The sequence below is a fragment of the Pyrgilauda ruficollis genome, unplaced genomic scaffold, assembly GCF_017590135.1.
Source record: "Pyrgilauda ruficollis isolate IOZ18807 unplaced genomic scaffold, ASM1759013v1 scaffold95, whole genome shotgun sequence".
Taxonomy (NCBI): Eukaryota; Metazoa; Chordata; class Aves; order Passeriformes; family Passeridae; genus Pyrgilauda; species Pyrgilauda ruficollis.
Window position 1 is genome coordinate 1,335,421 of NW_024531599.1, and position 15,451 is coordinate 1,350,871.

A 15,451-nucleotide genomic window follows, 5' to 3' on the forward strand; every position below is an offset into this window, starting at 1 on the left:
CTGGGGTGCAGATCCTTGTTTTGGAAGGAGAAGCTTCTAGTGGAATCACAGGGGCATTAGGAGGAGTGGCCAACTCAGTCACCCACCTGGGGCTCTCTGCTCCTCGTAGCAGGTCTGGGAGCCCCTTGTCATACTGTTACATCTCCTCACCCCACCCCAAGGCAGCTGCCACAGGACATGGCATAGTGGGCAGGAGTGTGGGCCACACTGGGGCAGGGTCACTGCTCTGAGGCTGCACTACAACCCACCCTGCCTGAAGGGGAGAAGGGCAAACAGGGTCCTAGATACAGGTTTTTCTACATGAGGAATATGCTTGTGAAACCATCTTCTTTTTTTTAACTTTTCCTTCTGTCCTGCACTTGCAGCTCAGTGAACCAAGTTGCTCGTGATTTCAGCCTGGGCATGGTCACCTCTGCTTGCAGAGCAGCCACATCCCTGCATGGACAACCCAGTTTCAGCAGAGCTGAGGCTGCCAGCTGCTCACCAGTATGCCAGCTGAACCAGGTGGCTCTGCCCTGTTCCTTGGGGCAGGTTCACAGCTGTGAGCCCAGGCTTTGTCTGAAAATGTGTCTGGGTGGGCTGGACACTCACTGCACAAGTGCTGCCTCAGGGGAAGGAGCAGAATAGAGTGACCAGAAGCTGCTGTGCCATGGACTGCAGCATCTGGTGTGCCCAAGGGACACTGCTGTGTCCCCTGGCTGGGGACACAGTTGCTCTTTTGGGAACAGCTGCTGTGCTGGAGCCTTCACATCAGCTGGACCCCTCAAAAGCCAAGTCCCCCTTACAAGCACACACTTTCCTAGGGCTCTTTATTGTTTGTACCTAAAACCATTCCAGCTGAGACAAGGCAGCTCCCCCAGATCTCTGCCCACAGCACAGCTGAGAGCTGCACACAGAGAGCCCAGGGGCACTGCAGACCACAGTGCTCCACGCTCTGCTGGGCTCAGAGGCACCACAGAGCCCCGCAGTGTGTACTGAGGGGGCAGAGAGCCCTCCAGGCACCAGAAATCTCAGAGATCTCCAGAAGAGGAGAGGATCCTGCCCAGCCCCTCCCGGTGTGTGCACTGACAGGCTGCAGTGGTGCGTGGCAGGACGCTGTCTGTGTGTCCAGGACACCCCCAGTCACAGCTGGCACATGCTGGGGACACTGCCCAGGGAGGTCACTGCTCCTGCAGGGCTCCCTCTGACCCAGGAGTCCCACGGTGCCCCCACCAGCCCCCAGCCCTGCACAGGGCCCTGCAGGGGCAGGCAGAAGGTGCCAGAAGGGCCAGGTGGGTTAGGGCTGGTTCTGAGTGATGATGTCCTGGATGCAGGTGTACAGGAGCACGTACTGGTCCTGCAATGGAGAAAGGTCACAGTCAGGTTTCTGACAGAGACCTCCAGGTCACACATTAACCTTGCAGTTTGCTTTAAAAAATCCTAATTAAGGAACAGTGTCTGGTAACAGAGCAGGATTTGCTCTCCCCAGTAGTCCATGATGGCACTGTGTCACCACAGCCACCCAGAAAGGAAGAATCAAGCCTGTTATACCATGTTTGTTTCCCCTTCCTCAGCCCCCCGTGGTGGGGCTGAGAGGAACATCCCATCCAAGCTGCAAAGGAACAATTTCATTTGGCTTCCCCTCCAAGGGCCCCAGTGGTTTTTGGATGTGCTGTGGTGTTTGCATCTCAAACAAGAGCAAAGAGCAACTCCAGGGATGCTGCAGGGCACAGAGCTGGAGGCTTGGGGTCTGGCAGTGACCTGGGGCCAGGAGGGAAGACCTCTGGACCAGGAGTTTCCCTTGGTGTAGTCCTAGGGTACCAGAGTCAGGAGCTGACAGCAGATCAGGGCAGATGCTTGCAGGCTCACAGAGGTACAGAAAGATCTGTGTGGGTTTAGCCCAGCTGCATTGTTTGTCTCTTTTTAGTATCACCAAACTGATCCATCAGGTCCAAATGTGGGTGTGGGCTCTGAGATCCCCAGTCCCTGTGTTTGACATGAGGTTCTGCCCAAATGCCAGGCTGCCCCAAAATGACACCAGGCCACAAACCCAGGACTGAGTAGGCAAGATGTGAGGAAGGTAAATGAGGTTGTACTGAGGGCACAGAGCTGGAGAGCAAGGCCAGCCAGCACATGGTGTGGGCTGGAATCACGTGGCATGGCAGGGGGATTAGGGCTGCAGAGGGGCCCAGCAGCATTCCCCAGAGCTCGTTAATGCTCTGGCTGAGCCACAAGTCACGAGGAGCCTCCTCCCTGTGCCGGGGGCTCAGCCTCACCGTGCCACCGAGCACACAATGGCTGAGGCTCCAGGTCACAGAGTGTCTGCTGTGAGTCAGGTCTGATTGGGAAACGGGCAGTGACAGCCCGGGGCTCACTGCAGCCCAGGCACACTCAGGGACTGGCCACATGCAAGAGCACATCCCCTGGGACATGCACCACGCTGGAGCTGGTGGTGCTTAACATCTGACAGTTATCCCTGAATATCCATCAAAGGTTCATCTTCCCCCTTGCTTCCCCCCCAAAAACCCGACGCCTGCAGCACCGCAGCAGCTGATGACCCCGCCAGACACAAAGGGGTGCTGGCAAGCCCCCAGAGGGGTGGAGGAGGCTGGAGGGCAGCCCTGCTGCTCTGAGGGGAAGCAGCTCCTCTGCTGCCCCCCTGCAGCAGGACAGCAGCGTTTGATGGGCCCTTGCTGTGCCTTTATGGGGAATTGTGTCCCTGCAGGGCAGGCGCTGCGGGAGCACAAAGCAGCTCTGAAGCAGGGCAGCCGCCGCCTTGCCCTGCTCTGGCTCCCACCACGCACATGGTTCACATTAATTAAGAATGTAATTAGCTTCTTGAAGGAGGCTCTGCAGCTGGGAAGCCTTGGAGAGATCTTCCCCAGTTCTGCTGTGCCCTGTGGGGAGTGTTTCCAGGGCTGTGCAGCAGCTCACTCAGCAGCTGCAGCAACTGAACCATGTCCAGAGGCACTGGTGCCACAAGCACCCACCAGGGCTGGCACACCAAGGCTGGGCTGGCACAGAACAGCCCCATCAGACAGTGCTACAGCCACAGGGCACCTGCTAATGTGGCACTGTGTCCCACTGTCCTGGCAGGCAGCCCCAGCTGTGACAGCAGGCTCTGGGTCTGGGGATGCAGCAGAAAGTGCTGGCCAAGGGGACACCAGCAGGTTCTGGGTGCCCAGGCTGACAGCCATGCCCAGCAGCCAAGGGGAAGCAGGCAGGTTGTGAAGGGTGACACCAGTGCTCCATTCTTCCTCGAGTACAGTGGGAAGAGTGCTTTGATTTACTGAGTTCACATGCAATTTAACTGATCTTAACTCAGAACCCAGGCAATGGAAAACTCTTGCCTGGAAAAGTCAGTGCCCTTGGTGGCTGGCAGAGCCACAGGGTGGGAGAGCAGCATGAAGTAAATCCCTGCTGAGTCTGGACAGGCAGCAGGGAGCACCCAGGAGTGGGCAGGATGCTGCCAGCTCCAGGCAGGTCAGCACAAAGACTCTGCTGCACCCAGCCCACCACCCCTCTCCTTCCCACCTACCAGAGTTGGGGTCATGAGGCAGCAGCTTCTGGCCAGCTGGAGGGTCACGCCGTAGATGTCCACGGTTCTCTCAGCTTTCATCTGGTGCAACAGGCAATCCAGGGAGATCAGGGTCCCCATCTGGCTCAAGTCACCACTGCAGGGGACAAGGGGAGGGGTCACTGATGCCAGGCCAGGCTGAGCTGAACCCCTCTGGAGGAGGGCACCAGTCCAAGGAGCCATGTGGGCACTGTGGGACTGTGAGCTGTCTCTGTGCAAGCAAGGGGGGATATCAGGGCTGCTCCCAGTATCCCTGCAGCTACCCAGGGATGGCCTGGGCACCTCAGCCTGGGAATGCCTGCTCCACCCATACTCCCCCAGCCCAGCCCTGTTTGCCCTGTCTTCTCCCAGCCCCTGGCAGAGCCCTGTGACCTCCCAGGCTCAGCACTTCAACTAGCTCCCATGGACCCAGGGCATGACCCATTTCCAGCAGCCCTGGAGCTTCAGAGGAAAACTCCAGCCTTGTGCAGGATCCCTGCTCCAGCAGAAGCACAGCTGGCACTGCAGGAGGGCTGAGCCCCCATGGGATGGGACTGTGCCACCAACCTGACCCACAGGGGGTCAGCTCCTGCTCTGACTCTGGCAGTGGTTTTCCTTTTTGTACTATTTTATTTGTATTTTTAATTTTCCTAGTTAGGAACTGTTATTCCAGCTCCCATATCTTTGCCTGAGAGCCCCCCTTAATTTCAAAATTATAATTACTTGGAGGGAGGGGGTTTACATTTTCTATTTCAAGGAGGGCTCCTGCCTTCCTTAGCAGACACCTGGCTGTTCAAACCAAGACAGATTTTGGCATGCCAAGCACTGTGCAGCTGCTGGCTCTGGATGGAGCTCAGGGTGGAGCTCAGGGTACCTGCAGTGCAGCAGGACAGGACCCCCTCTCCTGCGGGGGGGTGTGCCCCGCCTGACAGCCCCCAGCAGCTCCACCAGGCTCTGCACATCAGGCTGCTTCCTGCTGCTCCAGAGGGTGTACAGGAACCTCTGAACCTGCCTCTCCTTTGCCTTCTTCTCCTGTGAGACACAAAGAGCTGTGGGTATTGGGGAGGGACGGTGAGTTTAGATGCAGAGGTGCCCCAGCTCTCCCATCCTTGGGCTTTCTGAGGCTCCCCTGAGCTTTCTGCCAGCTTGTGTAAAGCTGTCCAGGCATCTCTGCTGGGGCACTGCCCACCACCCACTCTGGCAACCTGCTGTCCTTGCCCGCAGCACCCTGACTTGCTCCTGGAGAGGGAACTGAGAACTTCAAAAGGGTCAGACAGACCTATCAGCCCCCAGGGCTTCTCCCATGTATCTCCTGTGTCCACTCAGTTCTGGATGTTGCAATTCAGACTCACTCCTGCATTTGTGGACTGTTGGCTCTTGCAGCTTGGAGAAGTCCCACAGATCCTTCAGCCCCTACAGATCCCTATAGAGCCACCCCCACCCCGGAGGTGGGAGCCAGGACAGCCCCAGGGACACACACGTGTTTCAGTTTGAGCTGGGTACATCTCCATCCTGAGACAAACTTCTCTGTGTCACACTGGATGGTCAGTGTCCTCGTGCAGAGAGAATCTCCTTCCAGGGGCCAGCACACCTCACCTGGGACCTGTGTGCAACAAGGAATTTGGCTTTCTGTTCGTGGGCATTGTCTGTCACACCAGCAACCATCTCTGGGGCCTGTGGTGGGGCTGGACCAAGAGCACTTCCAGCATCTCTCCATGTCAGCTCATCCCCCACCTAAATAAAACCTGAGGGAGTTCCAGCAACACCAGCAGGTTCAGCCAGCTCATGTGGGAACCCAGAGCTGCCTGGCAGCTCTGCTCAGAGCTCTGAGCTGGAGTCTGCTCAGCCAGTGCCCACACCCTGGCTGGGCAGAGCAGGAGCTGCTGCCCTGGGTCCCACACATGCAGCTTGAAGGGCACCAGCTGAGTCCAGGCATGGGGGTGACTGTCTCCCATGACAAGCTGTGAGAGCACCTGGGCACAGGAAAGGTCCAGCTTTAGCTAAGCTGGGTTTGCACCCAGGACTCAGAAGGCAGTGAAGAGCTGAGAGCTCTGCTAGTTCCAACTGCACTGAACAGATTCCCCCTCTGCCATGGCACAGGTGGGCACAGTGCCTTACCTCCCCCTTTTCCTGCCATGGCAGAAGCGTGAGGATTGTGTGAACATCCTGCTCCCACACCAGGGTCCAGAAGTCCTCCATGGTCACCTTGTCAGGGCCATGGACAGCCAGGTAGTCCCTGCTGGAGCTGCAGCCCTGGGTGGGGAATGGGAATGTCACTCCCCTGCTGGAGAGGATGCTCTGTTGGCCCAGGTGGGTGCAGGAATGGTCAGGAAGAGCAGAGAGCTCAGCAGGTCAGGAGGCAAGGAGAGAAGTGAAAGCATCAAGGGAGGCAGGTGAGGACAGCCCAAAGTGGGCAGGGGAGGGAAGGGATGTCCTCAGTCCCTGCAGTCCCCTCTGCTCCACACAGCAGCACAGTGACAGGGAGCAGTGGAGCAGAGCAGGAGCACAGCCAGCATGAGGACAGGCACAGGGTGGGTGCTGCTGCTGGGGTGGGACTCACCGGGACACGCCAGACCTGCAGCAGCCCTGAGAGAGGGCCCTGCTCCAGCAGGGAGAACTTCACCCTGGAGCGATCATCTGCAAAGAGAGTGGCAGCTGGAGGGATTCCAGGCACTCCTGAGCTGAGACAGGTTTTGCAGACTGACTGTCACACAAATCCAATCCTTCCTTCACCATTTCTTGGCAAAGGCATTCCCTTCTGCAATGCTCATCTCCAGCCTGTTGGCTCCCAAAGGACAGGTCTCCATCCCTGCTCCTGTAGGGCAGGTCACTCAGTGTCTGAGCCACTGGAGATCTGCCTCTCTCCGAGGATGGAGAGCCTGTGAGTCCTCTGAGCCTCTGTTCCAGTGTTTGACCATCTTCATGGAAATTCACTATTCCTTCTACTAGCTGGATTACCCTCCCAAGCCACCCCCTTGTCTCTTGTCCCTCCACACCTCTGAGAAGACTCCATGGCTTCCCTGTGCCTTCCCACAGGTAACTGAAAACAGCAAGATCTCCCCTTTTCCTTCTCCAGGCTGAGCAAACCCACTTATCCCAGTCCCAAGCACCTTGTGCTCCATCCCAAACACCTTGGTAACCTTCTGGGGGAGTCACCAAAGACTCAAAATACTTTCTTATGCTCTGGACTACTGGCCCTGTTCCAGGCTGGCTCCATGCAGGAGGACAGGGAACAGGAAGGATGAGGATGCAAGGTGTCCCAGAACTTACAGGGCAGGATGCTGGAGGAGGGCCGTGCCTGCTGGCTGCCTGAAGATGGTGATGCAGAGCTGGCTTCTTCCTTGACAACCTCCAGGAGAGCCTGCCAGGGTGAGAGAGCATGGAGGAGGCAGTGAGGGAGGGTCAGGACAGGAGGAACCGGGGTCTCCTGAGGACACCTGGACTCGGCAGAGGGGTCATGGCAGCACAGCCTGAACAGGAGAGCCACGAGAGCAGCTCTGCAGGGGGCTGCCAGGACAGTGCCATGCTGTCAGGAGAGGGCTGCTGCTGTCCAGGCAGGCACCTGGGCAGGAGGGGGTGGTGGATAGACCCTGACCAGTGCAGAATGCAGGAGGGAGCTGTGTGCCTGGGCATGCAATGCCATGGAGAGGGGACACTGCCAGAACACCCAGGGAACTGGGGCATGGGAGCCACTCAGGAGGCACTTACAGGGTGTCCTCCAGCCCCAGCAGGTTCAGTCACTCCCCAGGTCCCCCCAGCAAACACAGCAATGGCAGCACTCCCTGCACCTGCCCAGGACTGCTCTCACCTCATATTCCCTCAGGAAGCCCATGTGGGACTTGGCTGCCTTCTGGGCATAGTGCTGGGCAAAGCTCTTCAGTGGGATGGGGCAGGACCTGGGGAGAGAGCCAGGGCACAGGGGTGAGGCTGAGCTCATTGAGCAGCACCAGGCTGTGTCTGCAGCAGGTGGACAGGGCTGTGAGCAGACCTTCACTCCTCAAATGCCAGGGGTTTCCCAGGCCCCCAGCCCAGCTCTGGCCCATGACAACCTGCTGTCCTCTAGACAGAGGCAGGACTCAGGGGTGACACAGCCCAGAGGTCATTCCCAAGAGGCAGCAAGGACAAGGATATCCTGTTCTGCATGAGGGAGAAGACAATCTGACCACAAAGACAAGTGCATGACCTCCAGATATAGCCCCAAGACAATGAGATGGTCAAAGCCATGCCCAGCCAACTGGACCCTGCTCCATCCCCTTGGCCTCCATTAGGAGCACGTCCCAAGGTCACCCAGCTGCCATGAGCCTCTCCAGTTTTACCTATCTCTAGGGCATGCCTGTGGGCTGGGAAGCCAGAGGCTGAGGGAAATGCCTTCCCCAGGACAGCTTTGCACACCTCTGGTGTTGGGGTACCCAGGAGACTGCACTTTGTTCTGTGCTGGGCACCCCGTGCTGCAGGAACAACCCACCCACAGCAGCACCTGGGATGGCTGCTGGGCTTCCTGTCCTTCTGTCCTGCTGCCAAGGCTTGCTGGGAGGGGTTGTGATCAGGGTGGGCAGAGTGGCAAAGCACAGCAAGGCCTTACCTCTGTGTCCCTGATAAATCCAGGAGAGGCTCCTCCAAGATCTTGTCCAGAATGCAGCTGTGCAGGAAAATGTACTGGGACTGGAAGGCAAAGGCAGACAGGAACACAGAGCATCACACTGCAGAGACAGCACCAGAGAGGGGCTGTGGTCCCTCTCCTGAAGGGCAATGCTGACACCTCGTCCCAGCCCCAGGGACTGGAGATAGGAGACAGACTGGGGAGTATCACAGACCAACAACATGGTGTGACCTAAAAACTGCCTGCAAAGGGCCTGATCCTGTTCCTCAGTGTTCCAGGGTGTTTCTGAGCCTCCTGGGAGGTCTCAGAATCTGGATGTTGCTGTTGTGGGTCTAGCAGGGCATGAAGCAGCTGAAGACCCCCTCCAGCAATTTCCACTCCAGCTGAGCTGCTGCTTTCAGCAGCAGGATGACAGTGACAGGCCGAGGACCAGCCTGGGGGTGCTGGGGCTGGCTGGCCAGCTCATCCAACTGCCAGCCCTGTGAACTTCAACAGAAGCAAGTGAGGGGCCAGGGGAAAGGGGGAGCAGAGATCTCACCAGTGTCTGAATCATCAGGTACCGGTTCATCCTCAAGGTGTACACAACACCAAAGATGTCCACGGCCTTCTCCTGCTTCATCTGCTGCAGCAGCCGGTCCAGGGCAATGAAGGTGCCCGTGCGGCCCACGCCAGCACTGAGACAGCAAGGGTTAAACAAGGCCTGGCACCACAGCCCTGGCTCCCTCCTGCTGCTGGACATGCTCCCAGAGCTGCTCCCTGGGCACTGCCAGAGAACACCAGGCACTGCCCCGGCGGGGTATGGGGCTGAGGAGCATCCAGGCTGCCCTGGGCTGGTGCTGACCATGTCCCCCTGCCCCACAGCCTGGGGCAGGCTGCCAGCAGACCTGTACCCCTCAACACCCGAGCAGGAGACTCCAGAGAGCAGCTGTGTCTCCTGGGCACTGCCTTCCCTCACTCACAGTTTGTGCATCCCTCATCCCCCTGCCCTCTCCCATCATCCCCCCACCATCCCGTGGGGCAGAGCCTCACCTGCAGTGCACGAGGGTCGGCCCTGCATCCTTGGTGCTCTGGATGTGCTCCTGGACCAGCTCCCTGAAGGTCATGATGGAAGTGGTGGACTCGGGGATGCCGTGGTCGGGCCATGCTGTGTAGTGCAGGTGGGACACGAAGCGCTCTGCCTGCAGACCCTCCTGCAGGGGAATGCTGATGGGTGTGCAGCCCCCAGGCAGCCTCACACCCCTGACAGCACCTGGGCACTTGAGGACACCTAGCTCAGCTGCAGGGAACAGCCAACATCAGGTCTGCACTGCCTGGTGGCTTCTGCTCCTCCGTGCTCCCCCACAGCCCCTGCCAGGCTGTGGAGGTGGGAGGGAGCACATCTGCCTTTGACTGCCAGGGAACATGGCCTGGAAACCACAGGCTGTCCTGGTGCAGGGACATGGAAATGAGAGAGCAAGGGTGGAGAGCAGCACGACACGTGCTGGACACCCCCATGTCACCCTCACTGCTCCTCAGGGCTCGGGTGTTCTCTGAGCCCCAGAAATGGCAGGGACAGGTGCCACCACTGCTGAGGAGAAATGCCAGTGCCCACCCCAAACCCCTGCCAGGTCCCCACAGCCCCCGGTGTCTGCACTCACATGCCACAGCTTGAACTCCCGTACTGTCCACTCCTCAGAGCTGCTCTGCATCAGCAGGTGGACCCTCACCTGCCCATAGGACATCGGGGCAGATTCTGATGGCCAGTAATGGTCACAGAGCACCTAGAGCAGGACAAGGTCCCAGTGAGGGACCAGGTGATCTGGCTCCCAGGGAGCATCTACACAGCAGCAGCTGAAGGGGGGCCAGGACAGGTCTTGGGGAGCAGGCAGGGATGTTTCCCCTTCCCACTGGGAGCTTTGCACAGCTCTCCCTCACAGCTCCTTCATTTGGATCTCAGCCTCCTCCAGAAAAAAGGACCCATATGGGTCTCATTAGCCCTGGAGACTGGAGGAACAGCCAGAGGACATGGCAATTTCAAATTCTGCAGAAATATCTGAGGGTGATGGGCATGGTCCTAGCTGAGCTCCCATCCCAAGCTGAAGCTGAGCTGCACAGATCAGCCTCTCTTCCCCCAAACTGTCAGAGAATCTGTGTGGGCTGTGCTCAGCCTGGAGCCATACCACAGCAGGGGTTTTGTGGAGGACACAGAGCCAGCCCTGGGCTCAGCTCCCACCACCAGGTCAGGGCTGGGCTGGGGCTGGCACCAACCTACCCGCCCGTTCTCCATGCACACTGTCAGCATGATGATATTGCAGACATTCTGCTCCCACACCAGCCTCCAGAAATCCTCTATGGTTTTCTTTAGGGGCCCCTGGGTGGCAATGAACTCCTGCTGGGATGTGTAGCCCTGAGCAAGAGGCAGACAAGAGTGAGATGAGTTAGCAGGTTGCCAAGGCAGGTGGGTCCTGTCCTGAGACCAGTCAGTGCCTGGTCTGTTTTTGTGGTAGAGGAGAAATTCCTGTTGCCCTTAGCCCACATGGGCACAGTTCCCAGGCAGCTGATCTCAGCAGCAGCTGATTTCACAGGAAGCATGAGCTGCCCAGCTACACTTTCTACATATTTGGAATAAAGTGACCCACACAATTTCCCTCCAAGCAGTTCCTCATTCAGTCTAACCAGAGAAATACAGATCTGGGTTGTCCCTGTGCTTCCCCTTCCCTGCTGAGGGCAGAGTGAGCATGCAAGGTCTCAGGGTATTTCGTTGCCCTTGGACACACACATGCCCCAGATCCACACAATGGCCCATGCATGCAGCGTGCCCTGCCTGTTACCTGGGAACACCTCACACATGGGGGATGAAGGCACAGCTCCAGGGTTGTTCAAATGCAGCTGCACAGACCAGAAGGGAAAAGAGCAGGCAGAGAGACAGGGCAGTAAGCTGGGAGGTGATGGAAGAGGATAGACAGTCCACGAGAAGAAAGCAGAGACCTCCCACACTCACAGCATTTGCCATCTCACAGGCTCCATCAATGCCTGCTACAGGGCAACCACAGCTCTCCACCTTCCCCCCTGCTCCTCACTGGCCTGTGCCAGCTGTGCCCAGCTGTTCACCAGCACATCTCATGCCCACCAGCCCTCACAGAAGGGAACACTCTGCCTCAGCCCAGGCAGAGCTTCTGTGACAGAGCCCTGTGCCACATCTCTGTGGGGCAGGCAGGTGGGCACTCACAGGCATGAAGTTGGCATTGATGTAGTCTGAGTGTGGATCCTCCCCCAGCTGGCTCAGCTTGACCCGAGAGTGATCATCTGGAAGAGACCACACACAGGTGAGCCCCAAGGAGCCCTTCAGCAGGACATGGGACCTGGGAACCCAGTGGGAGAAGCCCCAGCAGCTCCAGCAAGGAGGCTCTGTGCTCTGCCAGGCACCTTCTCCCCAGAGAGGTGAGCACCGCCTGCCAGCTGGGCTAGCAGGGGACTGGCAAACAGAGTTGGGGCCATGAGGCCCACCAGTGAAGCTCATGGACCCCCTTTGGTCTCCTGCTGGGACCCATCCTGAGCTGGGCTCACCCAGCCCAGCGGGAAGAGCTGGGCAGGATGGGGGCTCAGCCATGCCTCAACCTTTAAGCCTTGAGTCTCCAGCAGGAAAATGGAAACTGAGCCCATTTCAAGAGTCCTCCTGCTCCCAGGAAAGCAGCCAGGCACTGACCCTGGCAGGGATGCAAGGTGAGCCTGTCCTTGAACACTGCCCTATGAGCTCCCACCCTGCAGGCTGGGGGAGAAGGGAGGAGACAGCACTTACAGGGCAGCACATGGGGATATCTGTTCTTGGAGACATTTGCTGGCAGCTCAGCCTCCACCTTCGACTGCTCCTTCCCAACTTCCTTCAGCTCCTGTAGGACAGGGGAAAACATAAGCACAAACACTCCTCTGGAGAGCTCCTGCTCAGCTCAGCTCCCTGCTCATGGCCAGTGGCTCTGTCTGGAGGGTAAAGATTACCCTCACACAGAGAACTGCTCCACTCCTCCCTCACATGGCCTGTGCACTCTGAGCCATGGTGGCTTTCCCCATTGCCTTTTCCAACAGCATTGTTCATATTTAAAAGAAAAGCCCAAGAACAACTACTGGGGGAAAAAGCCTTGGAAATCTACCACAAAGCTCAGAGGATTTTCTGCTGAGCAAGCAGAAATAGCTTGTGCTGCATCTGCTTCTACCCCTGTCCTCACTCAAGAAGCCACAAAAGGGTGATCTGGGGAGGGTTTGAAATTGCTGATAGGAATTTGAAGATGTTGCAGCAGAACAGTCCAGAGGCTGCAGACGTTGGCAGTGGGAGCCAAGGAAGGCAGCCTGAGGTGAAGCTCACAGCCTGACCCTGAGGTCTGAGAGTGTTGCTTGACCTTCCCTCTGGCTGCAGGCTCTTTTCTACCACTGTCAGGGTGGTTCTCATTGCCACCCCTCTCCCCTTCACCTCCAGTCAGGCCTGGGGCTCTCTTCTCTGTGCTGGTTCACCTCATGCCACATGTGCTTTGACCAGAACTTGAACAAAACAGGTTTTGAGGAAGGAACTGCTTATCACTTGGTCCATCCAATCTTTGGCCTCCAAGGCTGCTCCTCAGGCTGGCTGGATTGCTAGAGATGAGTGACCAACCCTGGAGAGGAGCACTCCATACTGGACAGCCAACAGCATGAGCCACCAAGTGCAGAAACCAGGTGTCATCTCTAGGAGGGTCTCATCTCACCTCAAACTCCTGGAAAAAAGCCTGGTTAGCATTTGCTGTCTTCATCTCATAGTACTGCCTGAAGCTCTGCAGGGGAACTGGCCGGTGGACGTTTCTGCAGGAAATGAAGTCCAGAGGAAAACTTGCCTTAGTTCCTGGGAGGCCTGGCCAGTCTGCCAGGTGCCACTGGGACAGCCCTGCTGGGAGACCTGGATGCACACAGGGAGGGTTTCCAGCCACCTCACTGCCCAGGGAAGGTCCAGCAGTTAAAATACTGGGAGGGATTTCAAGGTGATGAGAATATTCTCCTTCTACAGAAACTCACAGAGGAGGTGTGGACAATGCATTGACTTGGAATGGAGTTGGGCAATAAATACTAAACTTGGGAAAGGCTGATTTATAAAATAACTGAGGGGAGAAGACAAGCTGGACTTTTCCTGAGTCAAAGCATGAAAAAGGAAGTAGGTGAAGGACAGTGGGAGCTGCAGTGGGGCCACACAGAAGGCAGACTCCAGCACTCACCTCAGGCTGTAGGTCACCATCTCCTGGGGTGGGCTGCTCTTCTTGGTTCTAGAATCAAAGCACAGCGTTAGGGAATAATGTGTTCTGACTCTATGATTTAGAAGGCTGAATAACTGCTTTATTAAGCTATTCTATATTACACTACTACTATACTAAATAACATATTAAAGAGATACACTAAAGAATATTACACTAAAGAAATACTAAAGAAAAACCCAAGACTGTTTCCAGACAGTCATGATACACGTAGATTTAATTAGTTAAGGAATAAACCAACTTTCACTAGTGTCTAATTAACAAATCACTTTGAGTAAGTAATCTCTATAACACATTCCACATGTGCAAACCAACAAAAACAGTAAATAAAGATAAGAATTGTTTTCTCTTCTTCTTTGAGCTTCTCACTACCTTTCCCAGAGAGAAATCCTTAAAAACTTGTGCCTGCTGCTCTCTGTGAAGAGAGCTGTGGCTACACACAGGAGCTGTTACTTTTGCCTGCAGTGCAGAGATGGATGCCATGAGGTACTGTGTGCCACTGGCAGGCACACTGCCTTGCACACCTGTAGGGTTTTGGGACTTAACTGCACGTGGGCAGCTCCTCTCTCCCCTCTGCCTTTGGCTTCTGAGCTTGCCAGGCACAATTCCACCAGCCCACGTGCTAGTTTGTCCAAGTCTCTGTTTGTACCCTCTCCCTGCTCTCCTCCAGGCTCGGCACTGAAGGTTGGCTATCTCAGCCTGCACTCAACAGGTAAGATATGGCTCCTTCTCACCTCTTTGCCTTGAGCTGTTTCCAGTAAACCAAAGCAAAAACAGCTGCAAGTGTCAGAAGAAATCCCACAATGATTCCAGCGATTATTGGCATTGAGAGTGGAGCTGTGTCTGCACTGGATCCAGCAGCTGGAATTGAAAGGAGAAAGTATAGAGAGAAGAATCAGTAAAAAAGCTTTTTATGATGAGGGTGGGGAGGCCCTGGCACAGGGTGCCCAGAGCAGCTGTGGCTGCCCCGTCCCTGGAAGTGCCCAAGGCTGGACAGAGCTTGGAGCAACCTGGGACAGTGGAAGATGTCCCTGCCATGGCAGGGAGTGGAACTATATGAGCTTTAAGATCCCTTCCAACCCAAACCATTTTATAATTCTATTATATATGGCTGCATTTATTCTATGTATTATATTTACTATAGCCTATGAGCTCCCTCTGGCTGCTCATTACCTCTGACCTACACAGCCAGGTAGGGAAGATGCTATTCTCCAGCTTACCTGAGAACATGGTGAATGTCACAGCAGGGGCTACTGGGTCATATTTGGTGAAGGCAGCAATGCTGAACCTAAAGGCAAAGCAGAGTCTGGAGTCAGGACAGCCAGAGCTGAGCACAGCACCCAGAACCCAGCACCCAGCAGGCAGGACCCAGAGGAACAGAACTGCTGCCTGGAAAAAGCTGGTTTGCTGTTATGGATTTAGGGGATGTGTGGAAATGGCCTTCCCTCCCTTTTCTGCCTCTTGGACAAGTTTGTTCCACTTGGGAAAGCATGAGAAATTGTTCAGAAAGCACAAATGGGAAGCACCTCTCCTCCCAAGGGTTATCTGCAGAGAATGATAGTGTCTGGTCTCTTCTAGGACGTAAAAAAATTAAAACCACATAGTTCATGTCAGCTGGTTAGCAAGGCTGACAGGAAAGAGCTGAGTCCTGTTTGACATTTCAGCTGGAAGGGCCAGGCCTGCCCAGACCCTTCCTTGCACACACACGAGTGGCTGGTGCATCCTCTTCCCTGTGCAGATCTGCCCCTCATCCCCTCCTGGCAGCAGGCACACCAATGCCCACAGCTCTCTGACTTTCCTTCTGAGCAGGTGACCTGGAAGGGCCCTTCTCGTGCCCTAAATGCAAGCCAAAGCTTTTAAAGGTAGCTTTTAAAGGATTTTAGCAGCCAAGGTTTTGTTAACTGTGAGTGGGTCCCCACACCCAGCTGCCAGGGCACAGACCTCCTCTGAAAAGTGAGCCTGCAGATGCCAAGGCATGAAAGATGAGGGCTTGTGGATAAATAACTCACTGAAAGACAGGAAACAAGAACAGAAAGCCTGAGTGGGAATGAGCTGTCAGCTTTT

General features: G+C 56.2%; 1 protein-coding gene across 1 annotated transcript in view; it reads right to left on the reverse strand.

Moving 5' to 3' along the window:
• Window positions 1-804: 804 nt before the first annotated feature.
• LOC121365430 (receptor-type tyrosine-protein phosphatase V-like) overlaps window positions 805-15,451 on the reverse strand; it is a 35,160-nt gene continuing 20,513 nt past the window's right edge. Inside the window, exons 20-38 of the mRNA XM_041489604.1 lie at window positions 14,608-14,675; window positions 14,122-14,248; window positions 13,352-13,399; window positions 12,851-12,944; window positions 11,914-12,004; window positions 11,344-11,420; window positions 10,387-10,521; window positions 9,773-9,895; window positions 9,165-9,325; window positions 8,674-8,809; window positions 8,118-8,197; window positions 7,344-7,431; window positions 6,806-6,896; window positions 6,096-6,172; window positions 5,654-5,788; window positions 5,016-5,138; window positions 4,410-4,567; window positions 3,518-3,653; window positions 805-1,336 (exon numbers count right to left, since the gene is read on the reverse strand). Coding sequence (XP_041345538.1) covers window positions 1,277-1,336; window positions 3,518-3,653; window positions 4,410-4,567; window positions 5,016-5,138; window positions 5,654-5,788; window positions 6,096-6,172; window positions 6,806-6,896; window positions 7,344-7,431; window positions 8,118-8,197; window positions 8,674-8,809; window positions 9,165-9,325; window positions 9,773-9,895; window positions 10,387-10,521; window positions 11,344-11,420; window positions 11,914-12,004; window positions 12,851-12,944; window positions 13,352-13,399; window positions 14,122-14,248; window positions 14,608-14,675 — 2,008 coding nt within the window. The 3' untranslated portion in view covers window positions 805-1,276. The remainder of the gene's footprint in view (window positions 1,337-3,517; window positions 3,654-4,409; window positions 4,568-5,015; window positions 5,139-5,653; window positions 5,789-6,095; window positions 6,173-6,805; window positions 6,897-7,343; window positions 7,432-8,117; window positions 8,198-8,673; window positions 8,810-9,164; window positions 9,326-9,772; window positions 9,896-10,386; window positions 10,522-11,343; window positions 11,421-11,913; window positions 12,005-12,850; window positions 12,945-13,351; window positions 13,400-14,121; window positions 14,249-14,607; window positions 14,676-15,451) is intronic.